The 18,191-nt window shown below is 30.4% G+C and overlaps 2 protein-coding genes across 4 annotated transcripts in view; one reads left to right on the top strand and one right to left on the bottom strand.

Moving 5' to 3' along the window:
- The window catches only part of LOC133647726 (FACT complex subunit SSRP1-like), a 53,986-nt gene extending 50,003 nt beyond the window's left edge, over nt 1–3,983 (bottom strand). The window contains exons 1-2 of one of the 3 annotated variants that reach the window (XM_062043412.1): nt 3,908–3,983; nt 3,243–3,316 (exon numbers count right to left, since the gene is read on the bottom strand). In XM_062043412.1, coding sequence (XP_061899396.1) covers nt 3,243–3,296 — 54 coding nt within the window. In that variant the 5' untranslated portion in view covers nt 3,297–3,316; nt 3,908–3,983. Of the gene's footprint in view, nt 1–3,242; nt 3,317–3,562; nt 3,632–3,872 lie in introns of those variants that run through there. The other 2 variants (XM_062043411.1, XM_062043413.1) reach the window with 2 other exon arrangements.
- Nucleotides 1–18,191, top strand: part of LOC133648149 (uncharacterized) — a 228,875-nt gene that overhangs the window by 82,064 nt on the left and 128,620 nt on the right. The gene's annotated exons all lie outside the window — the stretch shown is intronic.

Below are 18,191 nucleotides of genomic sequence, written 5' to 3'. Positions count from 1 at the left end.
GAGACTACATAAGAACTTAATATTACAAAATAGTATTATATGCAAATTTATTTCAAATAAATTGTTAACTGGAATCAATAATGCGACTCTTTGAATTTCTGTAATTTCATAATATATTTTCACGTGGCTTTTTATTTGTAGAAAACCCCATTTATATTTCGCAAAGCAATAATTGGTTAATATTTAAAACAAACATGCGTATTTCGCAAGCAAATATTTTTTAGCTTACCTTAATATTAACAACCCTGTCTGCAACTGAAGTGGGTTGTTTGGGTGGATCTTTCCTCTCGATGTCTACGGCAGTTGTCGATGTAAACAAAGGATGAAGTCCGTAAGGTTTGCTCACTTTCGGTTGACATCCAAAAGTACCAGCTAGTGAAAAGTTGGTTTTCCTTGCTTCAAGTTGTTTCATATGTTTTTGGCGTTTCGCATGTACTTCCAAAGCCTTGAAACCTCGTGATCCATAGTCAATATTATCATGACACCACGTGCACAAAACCTTTCCGGGACGATCGATTTTCCGAATAAAATCACAGAACAAAGTCGTAACTTTCTTCTTCCCAACAGTATCAGTGATTTCCCTTTCCATCCAGTCCCATCGAAACTTATTTTTGACATGTTTATCAATTTCTTTTACTCGTAAAGCGTCCTTTCTCTCGAGAACCGACATCGTTTACGTATGGAAAATGGCGGTAATAACCATTATGAATGATGACGTTATTAACGTCATCATTCATAACAGATGTCCTGATTGGTCACAAGGAACACATCGACCAATCAACTACGGCATAATATAAACTACGTCTCGAATCTTGATTTAGGGTCGGAAAAAAAAAACGGAAAAACGGGAGATAATTCCCCCCCCCCCCGAGATTAAAAAAGACGGAATTCCGACTTTAGACGGAAAAATCACATGCCTGATTTCTATTTTAATTTTCTATTATATATTCTAACTTTCTATTTTATTTTATTTTTTTAATACTTTGTAGCACTTCCTGGGTTCGATCCTGCGCTCGGGATGTTTCTGTGTGGAGTTTGCATGTTCTCCCCATGACTGCGTGGGTTCCCTCCGGGTACTCCGGCTCCCTCCCACCTCCAAAGACATGCACCTGGGGATACGTTGATTGGCAACACTAAATTGGCCCTAGTGTGTGAATGTTGTCTGTCTATCTGTGTTGGCCCTGCAATGAGGTGGCAACTTGTCCAGGGTGTACCCCGCCTTCCGCCCGAATGCAGCTGGGATAGGCTCCAGCACCACCCTCGACCCCAAAAGGGACAAGCGGTAGGAAATGGATGTATGGATATTCTAACTTTCTATTTTTTTTAAAAATATTTTGTAGCACTTTGAGATTTTAACAAATCTAAAGTGTGTTACAAATGTAATTCATTATTATTATTATTATTATTATTAGAAGTGACTGTAAAAAAACATGTTTTGTGGTACTGTAAACGCTGTAGCAGTCTCTCTATATCCATCTCTAACAAGCACACCAACTACAGGTAGGGATGATACCCGAAACCGGTTTTCCCGATTGTTCGATAAGAAAAGAACAGAGTTCTCGGACTCGAATCCCTTTTTGAGAACCGGTACCCGTTATCGAGACCACTATAGTAAAGAAAAAGAGTTGGTTCTTTATTCGAATCCCTCGGAACGAATCCCGTCCCGACCAGAAATGTTCCGTGTGACATCACAAGAAATGGCGTCACGTAGCTCAGTCATTAGGCGCAGATAGGGAAAGCAGGAAAAAAAATGGACGGGAAAAAGCGCTCCAAGGTGTAATAAAGTTCAAAACAAAAAGGTATAATCCAATGAATAACTTTACTGAGAGATTTGAGCAGACTACAAACACATGACGAACACTTTTACCACCAACCGGAAACATAGCAACCAGGCTAGCAACGCACCTCCTTTACGGCAGCTGTCGCAACGTTCTTAAAGCAACCGCAGCACATACATATATATGACATCTCCCTTTTTTTACTTTTGTGTTTCTTTACTTGTAAACTAAACCAAATCACACTGTATATGTGTTGTCTGTCTAATTATAAATAATGCAGACGAGGCGTGTCGGCTGAGTTCTTGACGTTTACTTTCACAGCGTGCTCATAACCTCATTCATACGTGACGACATGCAACACTTTTCGGGGCTACCGCGCATGCTCGTCACTCCCGTTGCATGCTGGGTAGTGTAGTTGTTATATTCCCCAGCTCATAACATCTTTCCCCCTATAAAGAAATAATGTTAACCCAAAAAGTGTATTTCTTTTTTTAGCTTTAACTTTTCATTTTTTTAGCAATGTAACCACATTTGCAAACAACTTTTCTCTTCATAGAATTTTCTTTCAATAAAGAAATAAAGTGCAAAAATGTCAAAGCATCATAACAAACAGTTATGTCAAATAGCAGCAGAGGTGCACTTTTTGGAGAGCTGTATTATTTTCAGTTTTGTGTCCAAGGGACTGATTTTATTTAACACTATATTATTATTTATACACTTATAGTGATCACAGAGACAGGTTGTTTTTGTGTTACTCTATATATTTGTTTTTCTGAAAAATCCCACTTAATATACTTTGGGCAACAACAGTCAATATTTATTTATTTTATTTTATTTTTTTAGGGGGGGTAACAGTCAATATTTATTTATTTATTAGATTAAATTGTTTTCTTATATAATAAAAGTGAGCTTTTGTTAAACCAATTATTGTGTGTTTTTTTCCATATACAACAACCTATCTGGACTCGATAAGAGAATCGATAAGGAATCGGTTCGATAAGAGGATTCGATAATAGGCTCGAACTCGATAATTTCTTATCAAACATCATCCCTAACTACAGGTGTATTTATATTATAATATGAATTCAAAGGCTGGTACTTCGCCGACACTGATTGTTATTACTGCGGTACTCTTGTCTTGTTCTGTATATTGTACAGTATTTTGTATATTGTACAGGATTGCTTATTATTTTTATCAGTTTATTTCAATTCTTATTTTTTATCTTTATTACTTCTTGTGTAATTTCTTTCTATCCCATATTTGTTTCCACTACCGCACCTTAAATTGGAGTCCTTAATCTCGTTATATGCAAATATAATGACAATAAAGTCCATTCTATTCTTCTATTCACCTCTAATTTGGTTCAATTATTATTAATCAGTACACATTTTGTAGGTAGTTAAGAGGCAATTGTTTGCATATGAAGGCATTGAATTAAATCTCATTTATGTCTGAATACTGACCCAAGAACCTTTGACCTCCTGGTAAATCTCGTTGAATTCCAGTGTGTCTCCCATCTCGGCTCCAGGCTGATGCTCTGAAGATAAATAGAATACACTTAGACACATATAGAAGTCTTTTTTAGACAGCCGCAGATGAGATTGTGTTAGTTGTTGAATAACAGTGAAAGGAAATGAGACATCTTTACAGGCCACACGATATTAATGACTTGTGACTTTGTTTCAAGTTTATTCGTTTCTTAAATTCAGCCGAGAGCACCTTCTCATCTTAAGAGTAGTCTTTAAACAACACATAGCCTTTAATTTAATAAACGTATACATACAGTATTAAACAAACTTATTCCTGCGACTCCCGACAATAGCCTAAGCTAACTTCCACCGGGGTGCGCTTCATTTTACGGTTACGCCGTTGCCGTTAGAATGCCTGCTTGCTTTCGCACACAGGGGCGCTTAAGCACCGCCCGGTTTAGACACCGCGCGCGTAAAAACGAGCGCTGCCAGAGGGCGCAAGGCCGGTGTAAAGACATGAAAGTGATGCTTATCCTGATTTAAACTACGGACGTGCAAAGGAGGTAAAGACAGAACAAACATTGCGCGTTAGTTACAAAGATGATACATTTGTCTGCGATTTACCATCAAACGTGAACAGTGAAAACTTCAAATCCTACTGTCAATGTGATGAGAAGGTCCGCCTGTTTCCCGCCTGTAGCATCTGGAGCTAGCCCTACGTCACAGGAAGTACTTTCTCCTATTTACTTCCGGTATCACGATGAAAACGGTTTAAAGTAAAATATGTATTAATTTGCATTAAGAAAACATTGTCTCACGTAGTGATCCTATATTTGACCAGGCAATGTTTTGAAGTGATTATTATTTTTTTTAAAGTTGTATGTTAGTCGCGATGTAGTCCTGTATTGCAGTAACCACGTTTCCCCGCTAGATGTCACTAAACCCTTCTCATGTAAATACATCACGATCACGTTCAATTTGAAGAGATATACCAATGTTGATTGTTTTCAATATTTTTTGTATAATTATATATATATATATATGAAAATATATGTATATATTTTCCTATTTTTTGACAATTAAAAATGTACAAACGTTGACTTTTTTTTCTATATTTTCATATATATATATATATGCAAATATATGTATATATTTTCCTATTTTTTGACAATTAAAGATGTACAAACGTTGACTTTTTTTTCTATATTTACATATATATATGAAAATATATGTATATGTTTGTGCTATTTTCTAACAATTAAAGACGTACAAATGTTTATTTTTTTCTATATTTTCATATATATATATATATGCAAATATATTTATATATTTTCCTATTTTTGACAATTAAAGATGTACAAGAATTTACTTTTTTCTATGTTTATATATATATATATATATATATATATATATATACATATATATATATATATATATATATATATATATATATATATATATATATATATATATATATATATATATATATATATACATATATATATATATATATATATATATATGAAAATATATTTATATATTTTCCTATTTATTGACAATTGAAGATGTACAAACGTTGACTTTTTTTTCTATATTTTCATAAATATACGAAAATATATGTATATATTTTCCTATTTTCTAACAATTAAAGACCTACAAATGTTTTGTTTTTTTTCTATATTTTCATATATGAAAATATATTTATAAATGTTCCTATTTTTGACAATTAAAGATGTACAAACATTTACTTTTTTCTATATTTTCATATATATATATAAAAATGTATGTATATATTTTCCTATTTTCTAACAATTAAAGACATACAAATGTTAATTTTTTTCCTATATTTTCATATATGAATATATATTTATAAATTTTCCTATTTTTGACAATTAAAGACGTACAAACATTTACTTTTTTTCCATGTTCTTATATATATATATGAAAATATATTTATATATTTTCCTATTTTTGACAATTAAAGACGTACAAACATGGACTTTTTTTTCCTATATTTTCATATATATATGAAAATATATGTATATATTTTCCTATCTTCTAACAATTAAAGACGTGCAAATGTTTATTTTTTTCTATATTTTCATATAAATATGTATATATGAAAATATATTTATACATTTTCCTATTTTTGACAATTAAAGACGTACAAACATCGACTTTTTTTCTATATTTTCATATATATATGAAAATATATTTATGTATTTTTCTACTTTTGACAATTAAAGATGTACAAACATTTACTTTTTTTTAATGTTTTTATATAAATATATGAAAATATATTTATATATTTTCCTATTTTTTGACAATTAAAGATGCACAAACGTTGACTTTGTGTCTATATTTTCATATAAATATATATATCCATCCATTTTCTACCGCTTGTCCCTTTCGGGGGGGGGGGGGGGGGTCGCTGGAGCCTATCTCAACATCAAAATGAAAATATAAACATGTTTACGCGCAGTATTAAGTGGCTCTGCTTTAATTACTGCGTACATTTGCAACAAAATAGGCCAACATTTTCCATATTTAAGACTCAGAAGATTAAACGTAACCTATTATAAAGAGCGATTATCACTAAATAGTCCTTTGCTGCAAGTATCTGTACTATGTATATTGTAGAAAAGTTACAGAATAAAAAAAAAAAAAGACAAAAAATAACATTGAAGAAAAACAGGATTACTCTAGTCCAACACATGCAAAAACTCCCATATGGGATAATGCAAGTCTTCTTTTAGTCTATTTCACCAAAAACACGCATCTTCCCAAGCTGTGTTTTTCCACCTTGTCAGAACCCTTTGACTGGCTAAAGCATCTTTGCTTTTTGGGAGGTCTGGTGCACGGGGGCCGGCTTGTTTTCCATCCTTGATTATAATCAGTTCCCATAATTCGCAGCCTGCATCTACATTCTGCAAGACAAACCTGCAGGCCGAGCTGGAACATACTAGTGGAACATCCCTTTTGTGTGCTGCGTGGGGAACCGCCTATGGAACTTGCATGCACAACAAACGCAAACAAACAAAATACCATTTTCACCTTCGTTGTGTTGTCGAGAAAACAACCAGAGGATTTATTATTTTGTAACTAAAAGTGGATTACGTTTTTGCATTGTTGTTTTTTTTTAAATTCAATTAATAATTATTGCACTGGACAAAAAAACAAACAGTAATTATTTCCCATGTAAAGCACTGCTTGTCTGTATTTTTTTATACTCCATTATTCCAGTTAAATCAACATTGAAAATGGAATTTTTCTTGATTTGGACATTCTGTACAATTTCATGCCACATGAATAATTCTGCAAAAAGCAGTTTTGTTCCTTTTGTTGACATTATTTTCTGCATTTTGTTGCATGGCCACGTTCAAGTCAACTTAGATGTCCACTGTTCATCTTTTTTTATTAACTATTGCGCCATTTGGATCCTTGGAGGGTTCACACCAAACATGCCAGTCCAAACTTGGGAAAAATAGGGCCCTCGGGCCACATGTGGCCCATTAAGATTTTCAATCCGGTCCACCGGACCTTATACATAATTTTGTTTAGACCTTTAACATCAAAACTGTCGCTGCCATTATGATGTGCAGTGCTGTTTTTAAATGGTCTTGAACTATAGAAAGTATTTCAATGGTTAAATCTGCGCTTTTAGGTGTTATAGGAGTTATTATGGTAATCTAGGTCACAGCAGCTCAGACCAGGAACAAAGCAGAGTGGGCGGGGTTTGTTTTCAGTGTCAGGAACCAATGCGGAAGTAGATTTTTACAACAAATTTCTGCATAAAAGTGATAATATATCACATTGTAGGTGTTTATTACACTTTGCATTCATATTTTGCCGTTTGTTACATTTTTGTTGTGTTTTGCTTGATTTGTAAAAGATACACAACTATGGAGGCGCTGGTCTGAGAAGTAAAATGTGTTCATATGTTGTTAATATTCAGTGTTTTATTGTTCATAGTTAAATATTGTAAATCCCACGTAAAAGAGGAGCGATGTTCATATGTTGTTAATATTCAATGTTTTATTGTTCATAGTTAATATTGTAAATCCCACGTAAAAGAGGAGCGATGTTCATATGTTGTTAATATTCAGTGTTTTATCGTTCATAGTTAATATTGTAAATCTCACTTTCTTTTTTTTTTTAATGTACATTTTGGGTGTCCCATTCAGTGAAAAACTGTAAAATTCAATTCCGTTTTTTTGAGGTGGTCTGTCAGAACTTTTTTACAACTCTATCGGACATTGTGACTTTTGGTTATTAGTGATCCTGACAAAAAGGGACCCAAACACACATACTGTACAGCAGATTTTTACAGCTAAATGTGTATATATAATTTATACACAAATACACATTGGCCCCCCCAGACACAATTTTTTTCTCTCAAAGTGGCCCCCCGAGTCAAAAAATTTTGCCGAGCTCTGAGCTCGTCGGTATATGGCAGCCATTTTGGCAGTTAAGGAAAAAGCCCATTAAAACACATATAACTGGAAACCACGGTACAACCGATTTTTTAAATCTTGTAGAGTCTTTTGCATATTATTTAAGGCCGTAAAACATAAACAATAAATTAGAATAGAATAGAATAGAATAGAAAGTACTTTATTGATCCCTGGGGGAAATTCAGCACCACAGTTCGCTCACAATAGACAATAAACACTTAGGTATTTTTACATGTGAATAACATAAATACAGTCTATTATACAGCATTATTCACATGTGAATAATATAAATACAGTCTATTATACAGCATTATTCACATGTGAATAATATAAATACAGTCTATTATACAGCATTATTCACATGTGAATAATATAAATACAGTCTATTATACAGCATTATTCACATGTGAATAACATAAATACAGTCTATTATACAGCATTATTCACATGTGAATAACATAAATACAGTCTAGTCTATTATACAGCATTAGTCACATGTGAATAATATAAATACAGTCTATTATACTGCATTATTCACATGTGAATAACATAAATACAGTCTATCATACAGCATTATTCACATGTGAATAACATAATTACAGTCTATTATACAGCATTATTCACATGTGAATAACATAAATACAGTATATTATACAGCATTATTCACATGTGAATAACATAAATACAGTCTATTATACAGCATTATTCACATGTGAATAACCTAAATACAGTCTATTATACAGCATTATTCACATGTGAATAACATAAATACAGTCTATTATACAGCAATATTCACATGTGAATAACATAAAAACAGTCTATTATACAGCATTATTCACATGTGAATAACATAAATACAGTCTTTTATACAGCATTATTCACATGTGAATAATGCTGTATAATAGACTGTATTTATATTAATTCTCAATTGCTGGGTCTCAGGAGTTTTGTACTAAAAAAACAAGCAATGTTGGGCCCTTTCCCCCCTATATGTCAGTCCGTCAGAGTGGGGATGTCAGGAGGAAAGAGAATCCCCAAATGAGTAGAGAAGGTGAGGGATCCAGAGGAGGTTGTGGTGATTAAAGTATTAAAGGTGAGAGGATTAGACATGAAACCAAGTGAATTGAGGCTGATGACGAGCTCACATGAGACACAGATGAGTTGAGACAAGTCCCGTGGTTCTGCGGCTCGGTCGAGTCGAGCCGGTGTGATGCGTCAAGCCGGTGAATCAGCCGTGAGGACTTAGGGGAAGAAAAAAAAAAAGAAGAGAGGATGGAAAAGAGGGGAGGAAAGAAGGAGGAGGAGGGTGCAAAAAGCCTTTGCCTTGTTGTTGAGCGTGTCACACATTTAAGACCACACAAGTCAAAAGGAGAGAGGCTCCATCCTCAGGGACACCTTCTTCAAAGCATCACCTGCTTCATCACTTCTTCCAAAGGACTACAAAGACCCAGGACACCTTTAAGGGCTCCTTCCAGCCCAGACTCAACTTCTGAGGGAGAGCAAGAGTTACAGAGAGAGAGAGAGAGAATCAAAGGGAAATACAAGGATTTTAAAAGAAAATGACATTTTGCAAAGGTAAGTCAATCACTCAAATATTACTCAACATTTGGCTTTTGCAGTGTTTTCATAGTTTGATGATGTTGCTCTTCTCTATATCACACATTTTTATTATACACCTAATATAGTTGTTTACAAATTCTCAATTGTAATAAAAAATGTGGAAATGTGAGTCGTAAAAGTGACACAATGGGCGCTTTTCTTAATGTTTCTTAATCATAAATATTATACATATATATATATATTTTTTTTTATTTTAAATATATATATATATACATATTTATCATTCTTAAAACATGCTTACCATTAAAAAAAATTGTTTAGTGTGAAATTCAAATATGGTATTAAACACTCAGAGGATTTCGAGCAACACTTAATGTAATTTAACCAATATTTTTTGACAATTAAACATGTACAAATGTTGTCTTTTTTTAACGTTTTCCTATATAGAGAAATATATCGGAAAATATAGAAAAAAAATTAAGCGTTTGTATGTGTTTAATTGTCAGAAAAATAGGAAAATATTTTTTTGTATTTCATATATATATATTTATATGGAAATATAGAAAAAAAGTCAACGTTTGTATGTCTTCAATTGTCAGAAAAATAGGAAAATATTTATATGTATTTTCATATATATATATTTACATGAAAATATAGAAAAAAAGTCAACGTTTGTACGTCTTTAATTGTCAGAAAATAGGAAAATATATTTTCATACTTGTCCAGGGTGTATCTCGCCGTCCGCCCGCGTGCAGCTGACATAGGCTCCAGCACCCACCGCAACCGCGTAAGGGACAAGCGGTAGAAAATGGATGGATATCTACTGTATGTTTATATGAAAATATAGACACAAAGTCAACATTTGTGCACCTTTAATTGTCAAAAAATAGGAAAATATATAAACAAGTGTTCATATATATATATATGTATATATATATATAAAAATATAGAAATGTTTGTACATTTTTAATTGTCAAAAATAAGAAAATATATACATATATTTTCATATATATATGAAAATATAGAAAAAAAGTCGATATTTGTACGTCTTTAATTGTCAAAAATAGGAAAATGTATAAATATATTTTCATATATACATATTTATATGAAAATATAGAAAAAAATCAACATTTATACGTCTGTAATTGTTAGAAAATAGGAAAATATATACATATATTTTCATATATATATGAAAATATAGAAAAAAAGTCTACATTTGTGCATCTTTAACTGTCAAAAAATAGGAAAATATATACATATATTTTCACATGTATATTTTTATACGAAAATATAGAAAAAAAATATCAACATTTGTACACCTTTAAATGTCCAAAAAAAGACGATACATAAATATATTTTCATATGTATAAATTTATACGAAAACATAGAAAAAAAAATCAACATATGTATGTCTTTAATTGTCAGAAAATAGGAACATATATAAATATATTTTCATATATATATATTTATATGAAAATGTAGAAAAAAAGTCAACGTTTGTACATCTTTAATTATCAAAAAATTGAAAAATATATAAATATAATTTCATATATATATGAAAATAAAGAAAAAAGTCGATGTTTGTATGTCTTTAATTGTCAAAAAATAGGAAAATGTATAAATATATTTTCATATATATATATATATATATATATATATATATATATATATATATATATTTATACGAAAATATAGAAAACATCAACATTTGTGCACCTTTAATTGTCAAAAAAAGGAAAATATATAAGTATATTTTCATATTTATACCTTTATATGAAAATATAGGAAAAAAGTCAACATTTGTACATCTTTAATTGTCAGAAAATACGAACATACATACTATAAATACATTTTCATATATATATATTTATATGAAAATATAGAAAAAAGTCAACGTTTGTACATCTTTAATTATCAAAAAATAGGAAAATATATAAAGATATTTTCTTATATATGAAAATATAGGAAAAAAAGTGAACGTTTGTACATCTTTAATTGTCAAAAAAGAGGAACATATATAAATATATTTTCATATATATATATATATATATATTTATATGAAAATATAGGAAAACAGTCAACATTTGTACATATTTAATGATAAAAAAATATGTTTTTATTGGTTGAATTGTATTAAGTGTTGCTAGAGCTCCACCGTGTGTATAATACAATATTTGAATTTCCCACTAAACAAATACATTTTTTTTATTGCGTCAGCATTTTTGACGAAGGATAACTGGTGTAAAAGAAAATATCCATATGGGTCAGAGGTCAGAGGAAGCTTGGAGCGCCTGTCAAGTTAACTGCCGCTGATAGGTGAAAGTCCTGTTAGTCACACACTGGCAGAAGGAAACACACTGATTCCTATTCCCGTTTATATAAGCAGTCTGGCAATTATAGCGCATAAACACCAGCGTTATGACTGTGATGCTTGAATTGGAATCGCTGGAAGTGGGGTGAAAGGAGTTCGTCTCCACAAAGGAGAAATGTCCCCATGTAGAAAGAAGATGCTATTTGACTTTTTTTTCACATATATATATATATATATATATATATATATAGTATAGTCCCATTTGTATAGTAGTCCCACGTACATGTAAGGGTTGATTCTTAACATGGACACAAATCCACATCACCCAGAGGGGAAGCGAAAGAAAGGATCCTATAAAATGAGTCGGTCACGCTTTGAACACTTACACATGCTGTTTACATTTTTGCCAAATTAACATGGCCCCTTGCGGAAGAAAAAACCCTCCACTCCCCCTCTGAGTCTCTCCTGCAACACTGCTGGAAGTCACAATGCGAGCCAGTATAAAACATCACATTGTGGGATTCATAACCGCCATGTAATGTTTTTTTTTTCTTTCTAGTTTATGCCGTAACATAGAACAGACTATCCTTAAACCTCAGTCAAAGTAAAATAATGCTATTCGGTATCAGTAGAAGGGATAGTCCAACACAAATAGAAAGGGGAAATTAAACCAACAATTCTAGGTATAATGATTGGTGATAAATTGAACTGGAAATCTCATGTAAAAAAAAAAAAAAAAAGCAACATAAAGTAGCAAGAAACACGTCAATAATGAATAAAGCAAAACATGTTCTTAACCCAAAATGTTGAAAGAGCCATTTTGGTCCAAAAAAAAAAAAAAAAAATCGGTTTGGAGCCGCAAAAAATGAAAAGCCTTCTACAAGTGATATAATGAAGTCAACACATGATGTACGTGTCTGTATTAGTTGTATTAGCCTACTATCAAAATGACTTTAAAAGTCTTATATAAGTGTTATAATGAAGGCAACACATGATGTAAGTGTCTATATTAGCCTACTATCAAAATGACTTTAAGAGTCTTATATAAGTGTTGTAATGAAGACAACACATGATGTAAGTGTCTATATTAGCTATATTAGCCTACTATCAAAATGACTTTAAAAGTCTTATATAAGTGTTATAATGAAGACAACACATGATGTAAGTGTCTATATTAGCTATATTAGCCTACTATCAAAATGACTTTAAAAGTCTTATATAAGTGTTATAATGAAGACAACACATGATGTAAGTGTCTATATTAGCTATAGTAGCCTACTATCAAAATGACTTTAAAAGTCTTATATAAGTGTTATAATGAAGGCAACACATGATGTAAGTGTCTATATTAGCTATATTAGCCTACTATCAAAATGACTTTAAAAGTCTTATATAAGTGTTATAATGAAGGCAACACATGATGTAAGTGTCTATATTAGCCTACTATCAAAATGACTTTAAGAGTCTTATATAAGTGTTATAATGAAGACAACACATGATGTAAGTGTCTATATTAGCCTACTATCAAAATGACTTTAAAAGTCTTATATAAGTGTTATAATGAAGGCAACACATGATGTAAGTGTCTATATTAGCTATATTAGCCTACTATCAAAATTACTTTAAAAGTCTTATACAAGTGTTATAATGAAGACAACACAAGATTTAAGTGTCTATATTAGCTATATTAGCATACTTTTATTTGTACAACATTGGAAAACATTAGTAAACCTTCTCAGAGGGTGAGATAACTCCTCTAAATCAGTGGTCCCCAACCACCGGGCCGCTGCCCGGTATCGGTCCGTGGATCGATTGGTACCGGGTTGCACAAGAAATTAAAAAAATTTTTTTTTTGTTTTTTTATTTTTTATTTATTAAATCAACATAAAAAACACAATTACAATTAGTGCACCAACCCAAAAAAAACCTCCCTCCCGCATTCACACTCATTCGCACAAAAGGGTTGTTTCTTTCTGTTATTAATATTTATGGTTCCTACATTATACATCAATATATATCAATACAATCTGCAGGGATACAGTATGTAAGCACACATGATTTAATTTTTTAATGACATAAAAAAAAAAAATAATAAAAAAAAAAAGTTTTTTTTTAATTTTTTTTTTTTTTTAATTTTTTTTTTTTTAAATCCCCCCCAGGTCCGTGGGACAAATTTTCAAGCGTTGACCGGTCCGCAGTTACAAAAAGGTGGGGGACCACTGCTCTAAATGAATGGCCAACGGTCTAGATGTGTGTGTCCAAGTTAAAAGTAATGGCGGGCTGTCTTCTTCTAATGAATTTATTAGAATCTATGCAAGCTGGGTAACGTTTGCTGTGGTCTGGAACAACATACAAATGTTGCCTTTTTTTAAAACATTTCCCTATATAAAGAAAGCTATTGGGAAATATAGAAAAAAGTCAACGTTTGTACGTGTTTAATTGTCAGAAAAATGGGAAAATATTTATATGTATTTTCATATATATATATATATATATATTTATATGGAAATATAGAAAAAAAGTAAACGTTTGTACGTCTTTAATTGTCAGAAAATAGGAAAATATATTTTAATACTTGTCCAGGGTGTATCTCGCCATCCGCCCGTGTGCAGCTGACATAGGCTCCAGCACCCACCGCAACCGCGTAAGGGACAAGCGGTAGAAAATGGATGGATATATATGTTTATATGAAAATATAGACGCAAAGTCAAAGTTTGTACATCTCTGTCAAAAAATAGGAAAATATATAAACATATTTTCATATATATATATATATATATATATATATATATATATATATATATATATATATATATATATATATATTTACTTTTTTTCTATATTTTCATATATATATATATATATATATATATATATATATATATATATATATATATATATATATATATATATATATATATATATGAAAATATAGAAAAAAGTAAATGTTTGTACATTTTTAATTGTCAAAAAATAGGAAAATATATACATATATTTTCATATATATATGAATATATATAAAAAAATATATAAAAATATTTTCATATATATATGAAAATATAGAAAAAAAGTTGATGTTTGTACGTCTTTAATTGTCAAAAATAGGAAAATGTATGAATATATTTAATACTTTTTTTAAAATTATTATTATTTTTTTAATCCCCCCTAGGTCCGTGGGACAAATTTTCAAGCGTTGACCGGTCCGCAGTTACAAAACGATTGGGGACCACTGCTCTAAATGAATGGCCAACGGTCTAGATGTGTGTGTCCAAGTTAAAAGTAATGGCGGGCTGTCTTCTAATGAATTAATTAGAATCTATGCAAGCTGGGTAACGTTTGCTGTGGTCTGGAACAACACGGCACACAAACAACTATCAGAAATGCAGCCAATATTACAGAGGACATAGGAAATGAAATGAGCTCAAATATACCTACAAGTGAGGCATAATGATGCAATATGTACACGAAGCTAGCCTAAATACCATGTTAGCATCGATTAGCTTGCAGTCATGCAGTGACCAAATATGCTTGATAAGCCCTCCACACAAGTCAATAACATCAACAAAGCTCACCTTTGTGCATTCACCCACAGTATAAAACGTTTGGTGGACAAAAGGAGACAAAGAAGGAGTGGCATAAAATATGTCTTTCTCTGGCATGTTGGAGAAAGTTATACATGTAAACAAACTATGGTGAGTTCAAGGACCGCCAACATTAGGACAAAACGGCGCTCGCCAAATACTCTCATCAGAGAATCATGTTTAATACAAACACTGGGATTTCTAACAATTGGGGAGGATTTTGTCATGTTGTCCTCCTACAGAAACCCTATTAAAACAAAAATATATCCCCCCCCCCCCCCCCCATCTTTTTCTATTTTCATACATTTTTGAAAAAGCTCCAGGGAGCCAGTAGGGCGGCGCTAAAGAGCCGCAGGTTGCAGACCCCTGTTCTAGACCAAAAATCACTTCATATTCTCTACTGCTCGCTAGTGTTACATATCTGAGTTATTGTGCAGAAATATGGGGAAATAACTACAAAAGTACACGTCATTCATTAACGGTGTTACAAAAAAGATGAGTTATAATAATACATCATGTTGGATATAGAGAACATACAAACCCTTTATTTATTGAATCAAAAATACTGAAATTCCACGACATAGTGAGTTTGCAAACAGCTAAAATTATACACAAAAGAAACTATAATCTGCAAGCCAAGAATGTAAAACAATTATTCTCAACAAAAGAGGAGAAATATAACCTTAGAACATTCGGAATTTATTTAATCCATCCATTTATTTTCTAGATAATCTTATTTATCTCACCATATGAAATATAACTTACTTATTTTTAATGTTATTACTTATGGAGTATATTGTGAATAAATTGAGAACAGGAAGTGAACAAATGTTTTAGCAACTGCAGAAATGTGTATATATATATATATATATATATATATATATATATATATATATATATATATATATATATATATATATATATATATTTCTGCAGTTGCATCTCGCTTTTTTATTCCAGCGAGATAATCCATTTTGGGGGGAGTTGAGGGGATAATTTAATTATGATGCGTTCAAGAGTCTTACGGCTTGAGGGAAGATATATATATATATATATATATATATATATATATATATATATATATATATATATATATATATATATATATATATATATATATATATATATATATATATATATATATATATATATATATATATATATATATAACTGTACAGATAAATATATTGCACTTTTTCACATGCGTCCACGTTTATGGATGTATGTTATATTGTCTTTTTTATTCCAGCGAGATAATCCATTTTGGGGGGAGTTGAGGGGAAATTTAATTATGATGCGTTCAAGAGTCTTACGGCTTGAGGGAAGATATATATATATATATATATATATATATATATATATATATATATATATATATATATATATATATATATATATATATATATATATATATATATATATATATATATATATATATATATATATATATATATATATATATATCCATTGTATGTATGTATGTATGTATGTATGTATGTATGTATGTATGTATCCATTTTTGGGGGAGTTGAGGGGATAATTTAATTATGATGCGTTCAAGAGTCTTACGGCTTGAGGGAAGATATATATATATATATATATATATATATATATATATATATATATATATATATATATATATATATATATATATATATATATATATATATATATATATATGTATATATATATATGTATATGTACAACGGCTTGAGGGAAGATATATATATATATATATATATATATATATATATATATATATATATATATATATATATATATATATATATATATATATATATATATATATATATATATATCTTCCCTCAAGCCGTAAGACTCTTGAACGCATCATAATTAAATTATCCCCTCAACTCCCCCCAAAATGGATTATCTCGCTGGAATAAAAAAGACAATATAACATACATCCATAAACGTGGATGCATGTGAAAAAGTGCAATATATTTATCTGTACAGTAATCTATTTATTTATTTATATATGCACCTTATTGCTTTTTTTTAATCCTGCACTACCTTGAGCTTATGTAACAAAATTTCATTCTTATCTGTGCTGTAAAGTTCAAATTTGAATGACAATAAAAAGGAAGTCTAAGTCTAAGTCTATATATATATATATATATATATATATATATATATATATATATATATATATATATATATATATATATATATATATATATATATATATATATATATATATATATGCGCATTGTAAAAACAGGGAATTTAGATTTTACTGTAAAAACATCGAGGAATAACAATGGTACTGTTTTTCAATTTATAGTAACGCACTGGGAAAAAAAATCCCACATATTTTTCTGTAATAAAACAAAACAAAACGGACAGCTCAGTTGCCAAAATATTTGTTCTATTTACAGAAATATATAACTGATTTTACAGTAAAAACTGGCAGCTTAGTGACCAACATTTTAACGTAAAAACAACAGTTTCTCAATTGACGGTAATTTGGTGTTAAAAAAAAAAACCCAACCACTGTACATGTTACACTAAAATTCTGGTGACTGCGCCACCTGGTTTTTACCGTAAAATATATAAAAATATTTTTTTACAGCCAACTATTTACCCTCACAATGTCTACTGGGTTATATTCATAACAATCTAAAAGGTTAATACAGTTCACTTCTCTTTCTTCCCCTCCTTTTAACTGCTTTCTTTTGTATTTGAAGTTATCATTACATATATGTAGTGTTGCATTTGAAGCAATTGTATTGTTAATAACTGCCTTTATTAATTATAAATTGGAGAAATTCACTTCATACTGGGAAAACTGGGTCAATTATGTCACGCCACATAAGCCTGACTTTAATTTTTCGAATTAGTGATTGTACTGCTTAAAAAAAAAAGAAAGAAAAAAAAAAAGGATTACTTCCTATATGTGTGTATATATATATATATATATATATATATATATATATATATATATATATATATATATATATATATATATATATATATATATATATATATATATATATATATATATATATATCTGTTT

The sequence above is a fragment of the Entelurus aequoreus genome, linkage group LG04, assembly GCF_033978785.1.
Source record: "Entelurus aequoreus isolate RoL-2023_Sb linkage group LG04, RoL_Eaeq_v1.1, whole genome shotgun sequence".
In the NCBI taxonomy this organism is placed as follows: Eukaryota; Metazoa; Chordata; class Actinopteri; order Syngnathiformes; family Syngnathidae; genus Entelurus; species Entelurus aequoreus.
Note: the sequence above shows the minus strand (reverse complement) of the source record. Positions and strands in the feature narration are given on the sequence as shown.